The 17,215-nt window shown below is 34.6% G+C and overlaps 1 protein-coding gene across 2 annotated transcripts in view; it reads left to right on the top strand.

Moving 5' to 3' along the window:
* The window catches only part of IREB2 (iron responsive element binding protein 2), a 48,274-nt gene extending 32,049 nt beyond the window's left edge, over positions 1 to 16,225 (top strand). Inside the window, exons 11-23 of one of the 2 annotated variants that reach the window (XR_006733262.1) lie at positions 506 to 622; positions 1,730 to 1,889; positions 2,703 to 2,838; positions 3,988 to 4,072; positions 4,461 to 4,617; positions 4,932 to 5,056; positions 6,912 to 7,016; positions 7,109 to 7,251; positions 9,796 to 9,943; positions 10,030 to 10,152; positions 12,166 to 12,351; positions 13,106 to 13,458; positions 15,872 to 16,225. Coding sequence is in view for 1 of the 2 variants with exons in the window: in XM_045542084.1 (XP_045398040.1) it covers positions 506 to 622; positions 1,730 to 1,889; positions 2,703 to 2,838; positions 3,988 to 4,072; positions 4,461 to 4,617; positions 4,932 to 5,056; positions 6,912 to 7,016; positions 7,109 to 7,251; positions 9,796 to 9,943; positions 10,030 to 10,152; positions 12,166 to 12,351; positions 13,106 to 13,216 (1,596 nt within the window). In the remaining variant the exon portion in view is untranslated. Of the gene's footprint in view, positions 1 to 505; positions 623 to 1,729; positions 1,890 to 2,702; positions 2,839 to 3,987; positions 4,073 to 4,460; positions 4,618 to 4,931; positions 5,057 to 6,911; positions 7,017 to 7,108; positions 7,252 to 9,795; positions 9,944 to 10,029; positions 10,153 to 12,165; positions 12,352 to 13,105; positions 13,525 to 15,871 lie in introns of those variants that run through there. The other variant, XM_045542084.1, reaches the window with a different exon arrangement.
* The last annotated feature ends 990 nt before the right edge of the window (positions 16,226 to 17,215 follow it).

Raw genomic sequence — 17,215 nt, 5'->3', positions numbered from 1 at the left:
AAGAGAAACCTCTTTTTCTGCTGTGTCCCTCCAGCACCCTCTGTTGACCAGGCTTCATTCACATGCAGGATGAGAAAGGAGAAGTGCTTACTAACCGTTTGCCTCCCTGATCACAGAGCAGGCAAGGAAAGGGGAATTTGGCACTCAGAGGCAATAAGTTGATAGCTGGCATCGGCATCTCCTTTATCATTGGACATCTGTTAAGACAGTGTTTATCTTTGTGGGAAAAAACACACTTGGGAAACCACAGATTTTATGTAGAGAGTACAATTAGTATTGTAGTAGTTTGGTTATATACTGATCTGCTAGTCTTGCTTTTAGCAAATTTTCATGTTATATTTCATAAATTTAAATGGGCTTGTTTTAAAATCCTTATTTTCACTATTAAAACAGATTGCATTAAAATAAATGAATATACTCATTCAGCCTCAGAAAGTTATGCTTAAATTGGAATTTGTACTAGGAATTCTAATTCTGTCTCTTCCTCTTCTCTCTGATTTCCTAGGTGATCCAGATTAATCTGAATTCAATAGTTCCGTCTGTCAGTGGTCCAAAAAGACCTCAGGATAGAGTTGCTGTGACAGATATGAAAAGTGATTTCCAGGCTTGCTTAAATGAAAAGGTAGGTTTCTTTATTGCTATCCTTATTTGTCAGTATGCTTTGTGTTAAGTAATAAAGAACCAACAGTGTGACCCACAAACTCAATCTACTGCTGTATTTTTATATATCATGGCACACACCAGCAGCCCCCTTATTTTCCTTCTGTCTGACGTGCAAGTTAGTCATCTGGTGAGTTAGTGTGAGAATCAGAGGTTGATTGTGTCTATTTAAATTAAAATATAGGTTAATCAAAATTAAATAAAATTTAAAATTGAGTTTTTTAGTCACAGTAGCCTCATTTCAAGTGCTGAATAGAAACATGTGACTGTGGCTCTTGTATTGGACAGAACAGATATTGAACACTTATATTGTCACAGAAAGTTTTATTAGATAGCAAGCACTGTTCTAGTCTTTTGTAATTTCCGAGACTAGGAAAAAAACTATGACACTGTAATTACTCTTATAAAATTTGTTAAAATGTAACTTAGTAGTAAGTGATTTCTTTGGATTTGGGGGGTTTGTATTTTCTGTCTGAGGATCATAGTGTCAATCTTGTCACTTTCTCTGTTCTATTATGAGAACTAGTAGTTGCCCTTCTTTTCACAGCCTTTTTATGATTTGACTCTTTATTTGGAAAATGTTAAACTTGTACAGAAAGAAAATAGTGTAATGAATTGCTATATAGCTGTCATCCAGCTTCAATAATTACCAACTCATAGCCTATTGTGTTTCATCTATATGTACTCACACACATAGGATCATTTTGGAGCAAATCTTGAGGGCCATTTTTAATAGAAAAAAGTTTGTACCATCCCTTAAGAATTACTATAAGTAGGAATGAATAAAAGACAACAAATCCAAATAGGATCCAGATTCTGGGTAGTTGGCTGAACTCACTTGGAATATAAAAGTTTTGCTTCTGAACACCACCAGACTCCTATTGTAACTATTCAAATTCGTGCTTTAGCTAAATTACAACTACTGAATGTTATAGGCCTTCAGCATTACTCACAGTTGGAATTTTGAATGTTATATCATCAGTGCCAGGTGTGCGTTGGAGTTCTACCAGATTTTTTTCCTATGCTTATCCAGAATATTTAGTTTGTATTTATGTGCAAATTTGTATAGGTTGGATTTAAAGGCTTCCAAATTGCAGCTGAAAAACAAAATGATATCGTCTCTATTCATTATGAAGGAAGTGAATATAAGCTGTCTCATGGATCAGTGGTCATTGCTGCAGTTATCAGTTGTACCAATAATTGTAATCCATCTGTCATGCTTGCTGCAGGTAGGTTGTGGTTTATGGCCATACATTTTTTTCCCTTAAATTACTGTATGCTTTCTGTTTTATTCACTTTCTGTTTCTTAGATTATGCATGAGTATCAGTAGCTAACATTTGATATTCAGAGACTTTCTAAGATTTTTATTAGGTCTTAAGTTTGATTTATGTTGCTAATTTTGTTTTTATTGCATAGAAGGTAATTTTTTTATTATAACTTACATATCTATTAATTTTAGGTCACATCTGCTTCTGTTATTTTAGAAGTGTGTATAGTTAAGTAGCTGGATTTCTTGATTATCTATTAGAAGTTAATGATAACAGTATGCTAGATTTCATTGAGAGTTATAAAAGAAGTAAAAAATCATTGTATAGGCAAAGATTGTAAATGAAATCTATTTGTGTACACATTGGAATAGTTCATTAATTGTATAAAACCACATATAGTAAGTGTTAAATTGCTGTTAGTGTAGTGTGATTATGCTATTAAAAAATGGTTCAGTTAATATCCACTCTATATGTGCATCCTTATTTTCCATTTGTGTGAATGATGCAATGATGTCAGCCTGTACCTTATTAATTTACAACGTAAAGGCTGGTATATTTACTATAATTTTTAATTTATTTTAAATATATCAAATCAATAGATAAAATGGACAAAATAATGACAGTAAATTTGTGAATTTGGACTTTTGTTCCAGTCTGAATTGGAGACCTATCTATTATTGATAAATAGACCTTTTTCATGTCCTGCTTTAGTATGAGTGAAAGAAGGAAAGAAACACTGCCATAAAAAAAATCATTGATTGTTGACTGTGCAGGTCTTTTGGCTAAAAAGGCTGTTGAAGCTGGTCTGCGTGTTAAACCTTATATAAGAACAAGTTTATCTCCAGGCAGTGGGATGGTTACACATTACCTCAGTTCAAGTGGAGTATTACCGTACCTTAGTAAGCTTGGGTAAGTGACAGTTATTACTTTTATTGACATTGTATTCAGTAAGTATTGATGCTGTTTATCGGGGCTTTTCATATACAAAGAGAAGATAGAAAAAATATGCTTTAGCTGTATTTGTTACCTTACTGTTGTCACGCAATCTTTGAGGCCTTATCACTCAGCAAATATTTATTGGGTATGTCTAGTGAGCAAGGTGCTGTGTTGGCTACTTAATAAGATATGATCTTAGGATACTTAATTGGTGCTCAGTAGTAAAATAAGTAAAACCAGATAACAATGACAGACAGTAAAAGAGATGGTACCAAGTAGTACACAATTTTCATGAGTTGTGTAGATCAGTTCAGAGAAGAATGAAATCTTATAGATTGTATTTATTGAGTAAATTGTCTTAATTGAGGTTTTGTGAGGTATTAGATCTATAATACATAGATTAAGTTGTCCCTGGACTTTGAAGAAAATAACTTTCATATTTTTTATGTAATCAAATGTAATAATTGATGATAGTTGTGTTTTCAGTGTATATTTTGGATTATCTTACATGTATCATCAATTCCCTTGCAAAACTGATAAATTTTGGATTATTTGCTTTCAGGACAGCATCTGAAAGTAATTTAGAGCATTATACCTCTAATCTTTTAGTTATATCATCTTGGAATCATAGTCAGAGACTCTTCTTGGGTTTAATTGGTTGAGAAATGAAAGATTTACTCCTGTCAGGGTGCCCAGTTACAATACCTCTTTTGGGTCCTTTGGTCAGATTATTACAGTCAGATCCTTTTGATACTTTACAGTTTAAACCCATTTGGATGGAAGTCCAATATTAATTTTTTAAAAGGTCATCTTATGTTCCTAGCAAGTAGTATTTGAGGAATTTTCTTGTGCAGTGTATGATAGGTGCTAATTGACCTAACAGAGAATGTCCTAAATGTCAAGGCTCTCTGAAAGGTTTGTATTCACTACAAATAGCATGCCTGAGAGTTAGACTTAATCGCTAAAATGTGAAAATGAATGTATCGATGAAGGTTAATCCATGTGTCATGAATATTCTTTTAAGTAACCTTATAGCAGTGATAGAAATAAAAGGAAAAATTTGTCCTTTCTTTATAAATGTTGTGATGTGCCATCCAATCACATTTGTTTTTTGAAATGCAGATTTGAAATAGTTGGTTATGGATGTTCAACATGTGTGGGAAATACAGCACCCTTATCAGAAGCAGTTTTAAGTGCAGTAAAACAGGTAAAATGTGTGGATCAGCAAGACATCTAAATTTTCTTAACTATATTTTGATATTAAGTTATAGAAAATATATATTGATGTATTTATATTCCATAGTCTTTCTACCTCTTGGGAAGAGTAACTTGTAACTGTTAAAATGATTCAAAAAATCATTTCTAGATCCTTGAAATAATTCCTTAATAAACTAAGGAATTAGTTTTTGGGTTTTGTTTTGGTTTTTTTTTTTGGTTTATTTACAGGATTGATAGTTCTGTATGTAAAAATTAGTAATGTGTTTTTTGATTGTCTAGCCATCAGACTGTAATATTTGGTATTGCTTATGTATGATTATTGAAATTTGTAACATCTCTTGGATTGAACATATTTATGTGTATGTGTTTTTTTTCAGGGTGATTTGGTTACCTGTGGAGTTTTATCTGGAAACAAAAATTTTGAAGGTCGCCTTTGTGATTGTGTTCGTGCCAATTATCTTGCCTCTCCACCCTTAGTGGTAGCTTATGCCATAGCGGGCACAGTGAATATAGATTTCCAGACAGAGCCTTTAGGTATCTTTTCCTTTATGTATATGTGTACCTACACACACTTTTTCCCCCAGAAGTTGCTATATTTTTTTAACTGTTTCTTAGACCATCCATTCTTTGAATTATTACAGGAAAACTTGTGATAATTCATAGTTATTAATTTCTCTGTTCATGTGAAGGAAATAAAATGCAAGTAATTAGTTCTTCCAGCTGCTTAAGCCTGAAGCATCCTATTGCTGAATAATTTACTTGGTTTCTATGGTATGTCTTTGAAAAGCAGTGAACATTTTGAAGGAGTTATTTTTATAATGAATATCACGTTCAAATTTTTTAAACAGGTACTGACCCTGCTGGCAAAAACATTTTCCTGCATGACATTTGGCCTAGTCGAGAAGAAGTTCATCAGGTAGAAGAAGAGTATGTTATACTATCCATGTTTAAAACATTAAAAGAGAAAATAGAGGTAAGAGTCTTATTTGTTTCTTTAGTAATTTAATCAAGTTGCAGTGTTCTTTTATTTCATGCATCTTTCTGAACAGAATGCAAATTAAAATTATATTATTTTGTATGTACAGGTTTTTTTAATGAGTAATAGTCATTTTATATCTGGAATCTGTAATTACAAAGGGAATAGCTTAGAGTGTTTCAATTGATTTTATTTACTTATTGGAAGTGTATAGCAAGCACTTATATTTGGCATCCTGAATGTGGGTACACTTCATAGAAACTGCCCTTATTTGTCACTCCCATTCAGATGGTTCCAAATTTGAAAGAAATGAGAGCAAACAATGAAATCTCACTCCTACCAATTTCCTAGCCATTTACTTCACCTATGTAGAGCAACCTTTGTAGAGCAACAAAGATGTAGATGGATCTTTCCAGAGGTGTTTTTATGCACATACACGCAAATACATATGTTTTTAAGAACAGACAATATAAATATGAGGAGAGAAAAGGTACTTAGCAAATATTTATTGAGTCCCTTCAAGGTGTTTGTAATACATCAGGGAACAAAACACAAAATTCTCATAGGGAAAGGTAGACAACTGTAAAGAGAATTAGGTAAATTATACAATATTTGTTATTTGTTAAAAAGTAGTAAGTACTGTAGAAAAAATAGATGAGGGTAAAGAGGATCAATTGTGCAAAATTTGGGGAGCAGATTGAAGTTTTATATAGGGTAGTTGAAAAGATGACATTTGAGCACAGTTTTGAAGGAGGTGAATGAGTTAGCCATGTATCTGAGCAAAGAGCGGGGCTTTCCAGGTAGAGGGGACAATCAGGGTAAAGGCCTTAAGTAGGAAACCTTACAGAGGGCAGTGTGTCTAGAGCATAGTGAATAAGGATGATAGTAGGAATTGATGTCAGAGAGAAGATGGAGGCCCGGTTCACCTAGGGAATTTTAGGCCATCATGAGAACAGTCTTGGCCAGGCGTAGTGGCTCACACCTGTAAGTAATCTCAGTACTTCCAGAGGTCAAGGCGGGAGGATTGCATGAGGCCAGGTGTTCAGACCAGCCTGGACAACATAGTGAGACCCATCTCTACATAAAAAAGAGAAAACTTAGCCAGGCATGGTGGTGTGTAGCTGTAGTAGTCCCAGCTACTTGGGAGGCTGAAGCTGGAGGATTGCTGGAGCTCAGGAGTTAGTTCAAGGCTGCAGGGAGCTATGATTGTGCTACTATACGCTCTAGCCTGGGCAACAGAGCAAGACCCTGTCTCTTCAGGAAAAAAAGAAAAACAAAACAATCTTAATACCCTGAGTAGGGTGAGAAGGGGAGTCATTGGAAGACCAATTGCAGCAGTCCAAGGTAAAAGATGTTGATGGGATGGACCATTGGGGTAGCAGTGGGGGTGGTGAGAAATGGTGAGATTTTTGGATATAGTTTGAAGGCAGTGATATGGGACAAATATATTGAAAAAGCAGAGGTTTTTCTCCACAATAAAATTCTTAAAAATTAACAGCATACCCCACACATGTTTAAAACTCTTTAGCAACATACATAAATCTTTCTAAATTCTTTAGCTTTTGGGGCTCTGTAAAGACTTTATGTTCAGTTTATATTGAAACTTACCTCTTAGGGTGTTCCTGAAGATCTGGTATGCTGGAATTTGATGAACAGATCTTTAATTATTCTGTCCAAACATGTTATTGTTTTATAGACTACACTGTTTTAGCTTTCTTTCTACATGGATTAGCCCTTTTCTTTTTCATTCTGACCTACATACTATTTTATTCCTTTGATCATTTTTATAAGCCTCTTTTCCTGAGTTCTTTTTATCTTTCTTTTGGTTCATCAACCAAAACCATATTCACAGATGGGAAATAAACGGTGGAGTTCCTTAGAAGCACCAGATTCAGTTTTATTTCCATGGGACTTAAAATCTACTTATATCAGATGTCCTTCATTTTTTGATAAACTTGTAAGTACTGTTTTACTATTTGATCTTTTAAAGATTGTTATAAACTCAGAGATCTTGTGAAGAGTTAAATGCCTTGAACTTTTACATTTTAGACCAAAGAGCCAGTTGCACTCCAGCCTATTGAAAATGCCCATGTCTTACTATATTTGGGAGACTCTGTCACTACAGATCATATATCACCTGCTGGAAGTATCGCGAGGAATAGTGCTGCCGCTAAGTATTTGACAAACAGAGGGTATGTGTCCATGGCTTTAGAGTGTTTGTTTTGTCTTCTTTCTCACCAATTAAGAGGCTTCAACTGGTCATATTCTTTTATCCAGTAAAAACATGCTATCATAGGTATCTGATTGTCATTGTATTTGACTTAAGCAAGAACTGGGGGTTACCTGTTGTACCTTTGCTTATAACTTTAGAAATTGAAGTATCTGTTTTAAATTGAGCCTATAAAATTATAGTCTATATAAACAACTGATTAGAAATAAAATTTTTCTTTTTCATTGCTGCTTTGTTGAAAAGTCAGCTTGGTTTGACCTACCAAATGAAGCCTGATCATTTGGTTCTAACCAGCTTCCCATTATTGGAGTACAGAATCTAAATATGTATTTTATGAGCTATAAAATGAACATGCATGAGGCGAGGATTGATGTGTATCAAACCAAAAGACAATGAATTTCTGCTTCTTGAATGTAAAATTTTACAGGAACAATAAATGTGAATGTAAAGGCCATCTATATTGAAAATATCTAAAACCAGGCAGATTTTATTTCATTTATACATGATTAATAAAGTAGAATTGTTTTGTTAACAATGGACTATTTTAACACCAGAGACAAAGTTTTGCAAAAAGTAGAAGTGGCAGTACTGCTGCCTGATTAGCTTTTGGATGCTTATTTAATTCATGAACAATTCAAATGACAAGATTTTTCATTGAGATGTTTTATAAATATCAGTGCTATGTAGCTTGGTTTGACATGTAATAATAATGTATAGGTTTACTCAGGATCAGACTTGAATTTGTTACTACTCAAAGATGGGACATGTTGAACATCAGTGAGAATAATAACTAGAAGGAATTGAAACATTAGGTATATTTAAATATGAGTTCATAAATGATACTAAAAGAAAAAACACAAAAATCATCATATTAATTACTTTCAGAAAATGACAGGGAACCAGCTCATTATTTTGAAAACTGGTAAACAATCAAGTCTTTAACCAGCCTTTCTTCTATGGGATGTATTTCAGTATAACCAAATCCTTGATGAAGGAAAGTTTGTCTTTATAGGAGTTTTCCACCTAAAAAATGAAGAAGAAATGATTGAATTAGAGAATCACCATTTACGACCTCTAATGAAATCATCAGTCTAGACCATGATGATCAATCACTGATAATATTCCAGAAAAAGACAATTGAATATCATGTGCTTCCTGAGGGAAGTACATATAACCTATGAAACATTGTTGCCAAAAAGTAAAAACTGTAATCTTATCAAGCCACTGGATCTGACATCTGGTTTACAAGAAACACAGAAGACAGAACAACATGTTAAATGATACTGTGGAGGTGCAGTAAATACAATCTGTTATAGATATAGAAAGCTATGTAACAGATGACCTGATTTCATCAGATAAAGTACAAGGGGGTGAGGAGGAGAGGGAATATACACAGTTGTCCCTCGGTGTGTGCAGTGGGTTGGTTCTGGGACCACCTGCATATAGCCAAATCCATGCATATTCAAGTCCTGCACTAGGTCTTGCAGAACCCACATATACGAAAAGTTAGCCTTCAATATATGAGAATTTTTTCATCCCACAAATACTATATTTTCAATCCACGTTCAACTGAAAATCCACATATAAGTCGACCCTCGCAGTTTAAACCTGTGTTAAGGGTCAACTATAAAAAGAGACTTTAGATCAACTGAATGCATTTGTGAACTGCATTTGAACCCTGATTTGAACACAACAACTTAAAAAAAAATAGAATGGGGAAAGGTCAGGGACGTTTGAATATTGACTACCTATCTGATAGGAAGAAATTACTGTGTGTTTTTTTTTAATATGTATACATAAAGATGGTGGGTTTTGTGTGTTTGTTTATTTAAGGCAGAGTTTTGTTCTGTTCGCCATGCTAGAGTGCAGTGGCGTTATCATAGCTCACTGCAACCTCAAACTCTGGGCTCAAAACGATCCTCCTGCCTCTCGAATAGCTGGGACTACAGGCGAGGTGTGTGCCACCACGCCCAGCTAATTTTTTCTATTTTTAGTAGAGACGGGGTCTCTCTTTTGCTCAGACTAGTCTCAAACTCCTGAGTTCAAGCAATCCTCCCAGAGTGCTAGGATTATAGACGTGAGTCACCATGCCTGGCCCAAAGATGGTATAAAGAGTCCATGGCCAGGCCAGGTACAGTGGCTCATGCCTGTAATCCCAGTTTGAGATCAGCCTGAGCAACGAAGTAAGACCCTGTCTCCCCACCCCCCAAAAAAGAGTCTGTATCTTTTAGAGAAACATGCTGAAATGTATACAGTTATAATGTATCTGAGTTCTGCTTCAAAATAATCTAATGGAGGTGACTATAGAAGAAACAAAGAGTCCATGAGTTGATTATTATTGCCTGGTGATAGACGCATGGACATTCACTGTTCTGTTGTTTTTACTTTTGTACATGCTTGAAATTTTACCTAATAAAAAAATGTTTTTGAATAAGTTTTACAACTCAGTAATATGTCATTACTTTCCATCTGGAATGAAAACTGACTTTCCATAACTTTCTTGTAGCCTTACCCCTCGAGAATTCAACTCTTACGGAGCCCGAAGGGGTAATGATGCTGTGATGACAAGAGGTACTTTTGCAAATATCAAGCTTTTTAATAAGTTTATTGGAAAGCCAGCTCCCAAAACAATTCATTTTCCATCAGGACAGTCGGTAAGGATGTATACAAAGTGTTTAGGCAATTGTTAATTGGATCAAAATTTTGTATTAAAGATTTTTGTGTTTGTTTAAATCTACAGCTAGATGTATTTGAGGCTGCAGAGCTGTACCAGAAAGAAGGTATCCCGCTGATTATTTTAGCAGGAAAAAAATATGGTTCAGGAAACTCAAGAGACTGGGCTGCCAAAGGACCATATTTACTGGTATTGATTCTTAAAATTTATCATCTTAAGCTTCAACAGGTTTTACATATTCCCTTTGGTCAATAATATCCTGTCAAAGTTTATTGTGCTTATTTGGATTTTTTAATGCTTATTTGAATCTCAAAGGTTTTTTTCAGTGATCTCAGATAATATTTTGTATTCATCTAGTTCTCAGTTGCATTTTAATACTGTGAATTTGATTAAACGTACATTGGTCTTATGTGAAGAAGTCAATATAGTGGAGGGAAAGGAGATTCTAACACCATTACTTTATAATAATTGTTTATACCTACTGGTAGTTTTACTTGCCTCCTTTTCATTTAATTTTCTCTGATTTGCTCTGTCAGGGGTTAAGAGACTCAGAGGTAGTGGGCCAAGTTTCACTTCCCCCCCACCCTCATAGGAGATTATGGTACCTGGCTGTTGGCCAGGAAGACATTTCTTCTGAGACTGTTTACTTGTTGGAGGGCAAATAGACCATCTACTGGAGGGAATAGTCATGTGACATATGCTTTCTGCTATTTCATACTCACAAATGCCTCTCTTTACAATTGTAGCTGTTAAAAGGCTGGCCAAAACACAACCCTCATAGCATATCACGAAAACTTCATTCTTTTTGAATCTTTAATTTCTCCTTTAAAATGCAAATATTCTGAGAACTTCTAGGAATAAACCAAATTCTTATCCTTCTGAGATATTAATTATAAGTTAATTATAGGTATAGGTTCTTTTTATTCTGAAAATTAGTTTCTGTTTTTTATGTTGGAGGCTTTCCTCATATAATGGGTGATCCTTGGCTGTCCATTTAGTTAGATGTTAAAAAACTGATTACAAGCTGTTGGTGGGGATTGGGTTTTGTCAATTGATGGTGCTTAGTATAGATGATTAGGTGATAAGCTACCATTTTCATTGAGAGAGCCCTATATGTCGTTACCTGTAAGTAGTTTTTCTGAGGCCATTCAGTTTCTTCAAGGAAGTAGACTCATTCAGGGTGCAGACTTATATTTAATCCCCCTATCTGGTATCCTAACCCCAGCCTTCCCTTTGCCCAGTGTTCTTTAGTCTAGAAAATGCATTATCAGCAGCAGTAATGGCACTCCAAGGGATGAAAATTGGTTCTTAGGTGGTTAAAAAAAAAAAAGCTTACTCTTTTTATGTATAAAGTACAGATAAACATATAGTATATAAACAGATAAACAGTAATGTGGTATCAAAATTTCAGAAGGAGAGGAGGTGAAGAGGAAGACATGATTAAGGAAAAATTGTCTTAAAAGGCTCCTGAGGTAGGGAATAATGAAAAAAGTTGCAAAACACAAGTCTAGAACCTCTCTAGCTCATTTTCTCCAGAGAATAAACCTCTGCTCTTCTGGAGTGGGGATTGGGCTGGAGATCTTACTGCTTTTTATAGACTTGACTTCTAACCAGTATTCCCATTGTGCCAAGAACCTCATGCCTCTGAGTCTCAAGTTTTTCCTGGGTTTTATGTTGCAGATTGACTCAGACCTTATTGATACACTCTGATTTCAATTTATCCTTCTGTAGTTTCAACATTGTCTAAGTCAGTTACCAATCTTCTAAATATTAATATTTATAGAATTCTCTCATTCTATTCCCTTTGTTGCTGTGAGTTTATACCTTTTTTATTCCTTTATTTCAGTGGCATTTCAAGAGAGTGTTGAAGAACACATGTGTTAGATCTGCCATGTTTGAATAGCAATCCTCTTGAGCCCTATTTGAGGCAGCCACCCCATTTATGGAGCTCTTACTATGTGGTAGGCAGGGTAGTACTTAACCCTGGAGCAGCAGAGGGGGAGTCCGAATAACTTAGGAAATGCCTTAAAAATCCAGAAAAATAATCTATAAAGAAACTTTGATAGAACATGATTCATATGAGGTATTAGATTAAAAGTATTTATATAAAGGCCAAAGTAGATTTTTTTGTTCCCCCTTTAAATGCTCAGTGAATCAACTTTTACAAGTGACTGGAGGAAATAAAACACACATTTGTTACAGGGTGTAAAGGCTGTTTTGGCTGAAAGTTATGAAAAAATACACAAAGATCATTTGATTGGAATTGGCATAGCTCCACTTCAGTTCCTTCCAGGAGAAAATGCAGATTCCCTGGGCCTCTCTGGCAGAGAAACATTTTCTTTAACATTTCCTCAAGAACTGTCTCCTGGGATTACATTAAATATTCAGGTATTTCTAAAATTCTCAAATACATGATTGTGCATTCTGTACTCAAAGAAATGGTTACAAATCAAATAAGAAACAATTGCTATAAATTGTATTCTAATGCCACTTAGTGAACATGAGTTGTACTTTAAGATGACTCTGTTTCTTACATACTTAAACCTGTGTTGATGTAGTTCATGTTATCTGGGAAAAAGTAGAACTGGATGCTTAGTCCAGAAAAAAGACACTTGGAGGGGTATCTTGACTTCCAGTTACATGTGTCAACTTCCTTTTCCTAGTTTTCAACTCTTGGTGATCTAATTTTAACCCAGGTGTATACACTACTCCAAAGAGAAGGCAAAGTTGAGCATTCATGGTTAGAACAACACAGATTTTACACCTAAGAAAATAAAGGAAAAGAGTATGAGTTATGTGCAATGAATACTTGGTGTAAAATGAATGTGAGTAGTGAGTATAACTTCCACAATTAATGTCAAAATCTAAATGCTTTGATTTAGATGTTCTAGGTAGTATACTTGTTTAGAATTAGGAATAAAAATAACTTTTTCTACCTAGCTATGAAGCTCATGGTCAGGTATCTCAGATGTTTTCAAGCAGCAAAAGGGTTTCAAGCGATCAGAATATATGAAATTAGAACCAGGAAAATCAGACAGATTGTGTGGCAAGTAAAGTCATTAAATGTGAAGACAAATGTTCTTGACTACTAAGTAACACTTGTATTTTCCCTCTCACATAAGATGTTTTTGTTTGTTTAAAGACAAGCACTGGAAAAGTATTCAGCGTGATTGCTTCATTTGAAAATGATGTGGAAATAACATTGTACAAACACGGAGGATTATTAAACTTTGTGGCACGAAAATTCTCATAGTATCTACTCACCATGGATACCTTTTGTAACTGGTAACTGCAAAGCCTTTTGTGCTGGACCCAGGAATCCTTACCATGGAGCTGCAGATAGTCCCAGTATACTCACTTATCTCATCCATGGATGTAAATGATTATGAATCAACATAGTGACTGAAATGAAATCTTCTTGATTTTAAATAATATACGAATGGTGCTATTAACATTGCTAAAATCAACGTGTGAAGTGTGTTGTGGAAGAGACCTGTAAGTATGGGAGGGGGGGATATTTTATCAGACCATTTTGTAAATAAAGGCAGAATTTGAACTTGTGTTGAAGATTCTTATATGAGTAACCTTCCTGAAGTTGTTTGTTTAGTTTTGCACCTGTAAAACTGTGTACTACTGTTTGTTGGTTAAGAGTAGCTAGCAGATTGAAATAAGAAGCCAGATTAAGACTCTAGAATTATGGACATCGGAATCTGATTTATAAATGGACTTTTATTGATTCCTTTTCAGAATTCAGCTGGACCCATTTGTCATTCTTAGTTTGTCATATAAGCCAGGTTTATCCTCGGTCTCAGTCTAACTACAAGGGATAAAACCTGCCCCAGATCACAATCATTCTGTCCAACAATCCAGCCAGGGTTTCCTCCACATCTGAAGATGGACCATGGCAGAATACAACTGATTGTGTGGTACTGTGTATTAGCAATGGAAATATGTATCATGTATGGTGCAGCCTTTAATTTTTCAGTAATTTGCCACTGAGACCCTCTGGCAAGCCTCAAATGGCATTATATTAATTGGATTAGATTATTTTGCTTACCTTATGTGATACTATAATTTCCCATAACCTAATATTTTAGATATATTAACCGAAATTCCACACTCATAGTTGATAAAGAGAACTCATTTAGTCATTAAACTCTAAACTGATTTTCTCTAGACTTTTAAATTTTCCACCCTAAATTATATAGGTGCTCAACCCTAAGCATTTTTTAAATGTTGCTGTTTCTAAATTAAATTGATTTCCTGTCATTTTGAATCATTATTTTACCTTGCCTGCATGATTCTATGAATTTTGTTATGTTACTGTTTTAACCAAAGTTGACTGTAAGGATAAAACACTTAAGTTGTTGCTGTCTGAGTACCATATATTCTCAATATGTGTGTCTGTCTGCCACATCAAAGGTTCTATTAAAAAGATGTTTGGCAACTTGAAAAGTTGAATAATTAACTCCAGAAGGTTCTATACCTTTTTAAAATTATTAAATTTAACTTAGCAGGCTAAAGGTTAATTGTAGTGATTTTTTTTTTCACCATGTGGAGGTCTTTCTATGACCTAGTTAATTGCAATTCAGAATTAGCTCACATTGCAGAGTAAAGAATTACTTGTTTTAAGCTAAAATGCTGAAACTACCAAACCAGTGGATGAAGACCACTGAGAACTTTGCACATAATCATACAATCTTTTGAAAATGTTTTGCAAATATGTGTTTAGATTTTGCAAACAATTTCGCAAATGAATTTGACAAAACAATTTCCCCTTTATTTAAATTTTTTATAAATATATTCTTTGGTACATTCAAGTTATATTGTGTTCTTGATATATGCTGTATATCTGTCAGTGCATGTGTTTTTAATTTACATGAAAACATGGGTTACGGATGGAGAATTTACAAATTTACTGTTAAAATACCTGTTATGTGCTTTGAAAAAATGGTAATTCTAGATGGTGTGGGGGGGGGTGGAATATGTATTATTTTGAAGGCATACTATATATATGGAGCAGAGGCACAGGCATTAATCATCGACAGCCCATCCAGGAGATAATGATAAAGCCAGCTAGGTATGAATTAAACATTTACATTTCCAGTCTACCTAGTCCAGTATTAATACATCTTCTATTTCAGGACAAAGTCGAGGTTCTCATAATTTTTGTTTATATACAATGAACCAAAAGCTTGATAAGCATGGTTTTAAATTGGGAAAGAGTCATGTATGTATGTTCCAATGAGTGTACCTTACAATTCTGCTTCTAGCCAAATGCTGTCTGCAAAAATCTGGCATCTGTTGGTTTTTATTGTCTTACTTACCTCCTTTGTTGACTATATCTGGATAATTTTGTGTTACCAAAAAAAAAAATACAAATGTGAAAAGGAAGTATAATAGCCACAAAAAAAAAAAAGCGCAAATCAGTGTTGCGAGCTTAGAGTACCATTTCAAAGGTCATTACCAATGGCAGCATTTTTAAAAATCTTTTAAAAACATTATGCTACATATCATTGCCATTGTTATACCTTTGGCTTTTGCTACTCCTATAAAAATCAATGAAAGTGTCATCCAGCCACTGAATTACCATTATGATACCTAAAAAGTTTATAAGATGACAGTTGTCATTATTTCCTGCTTTATCTCCATGCTGACACTTGAATGGGACTTGAATGAGAGGTATCAAAATCCCTCTAGTCAGATTGCTCAGTTTTTCGCTGGTAATCAAACTGCAGTTGTACCAAAGGAAAATAAAGCTAAGACCTACATCAGAATCACAGTTTATTGCATATATGGTAACAATGATGTGTGGATTTGTCTTCTCAGTGATGAGTGACAGGATGAGGAGAAATTATTTGACATTTTTCTTTGGTTGAATTAAAAGATACCTTTCTTTTGCCTTTAGGTTTAGAAGATAATAAGATACTGGATGTTGACCCTATCTTAGTTTGATTTGGAGTAATAAAGAGAGGAGAAGGGGATGGACTTTGGCTTTTTCAGTCATTTTTTCCCCCATAAAGGGTGGTAATGTCAATGTTTATATCAATTTTACACGTAATACGTGGCTATGAAACCATATATCTCAAGTAACTACAAATCATTGTCTATTATTTAAAGCCAACAAAACAGTGTAACAGTTTTAAGTTCAATAATGTTAAGTATTGTATAGAAATATATTGGAGGCAAATCCAGTTGATGACAATTGTGTATATGTTACTGATGCTGTAAATTATTTTTAATAAAGAAAATTGTATTATCACATTTGACTCTTGTTATAAAATATTTTGTGGTAATTGAAAATAAAACATCATGCCTAAAAAGAAATAGGATGCTATCCAGAAATAACTCTTCAAACTGTTATCTAAATGTTTAGACATTAGTTATTCCTAATAATGACTGCCAAAATGTGGTGGACCATAATCATTCTTATCCTCGTATCTAGCAATTCCTTTCTACTCTGGGGCTAGTGAGAATGAAAACCAAGGTAAAGGCTTGAAATAGGGATAGCCTTAAACAATTGAATTCGATTTAAGGTCGTCTCAATAGATACTTAGATTCCCAAGAATCACATTTTGAATTGAAAAAACTAATCTGTCACCCAAAGCAGGATCTCTTGTACAAGTAACATCTAACTGGGCAGCCTTATCTTGAAAAATCAAGAGCTTTCTTGAATACTCTGTAATGTGCCAGACAACCCATCCTATTGGCTGAAATTTTGTTGGTTAAAACGTCTTTGTGGTGCACACCTGTAATCTCAGCTACTTGAGAGGCTGAAGTAGGAGAATTACCTTGAGTCCAGTAGTTCCAGGCTGTAGTGTGCTATGATTGCACCTGTGCATAGCAACTAGACTATTCTCCAGCCTGGGCAGCATAGCAAAACCCTGTCTCAAAAAAAAAAAAAAGTATTTTGAGCTGAAGTCTGCCTCGTTATATATATGTGTGTGTATGTGTATATATCACCACTGATTTTGGTTCTCCCTAATCTATGTCTCTTAAAGAACTTTTGTACAACTAAGCATTAATACATATTGAATGGATAAATTGGGCCTTGCACAAATTGCACTGCACATAACCATCTTTTATTATGGAGGTAGTTTGTTAAAGTGAACATTCAGGACAGAATTGGAAGTCTGCTATGAATTGTGTATTATAAGAGGAAATGGCCTTTTCTGGATGATACAGGATGGAGGGACCAAGCTAATGGGGCTGCCCGCTCCCTCTGCTGCCTGTTCATTAGTGCTCTTGAAGC

The sequence above is a fragment of the Lemur catta genome, chromosome 1, assembly GCF_020740605.2.
Source record: "Lemur catta isolate mLemCat1 chromosome 1, mLemCat1.pri, whole genome shotgun sequence".
NCBI lineage: Eukaryota > Metazoa > Chordata > Mammalia > Primates > Lemuridae > Lemur > Lemur catta.
This window is presented reverse-complemented; position numbering and strand designations above follow the sequence as displayed.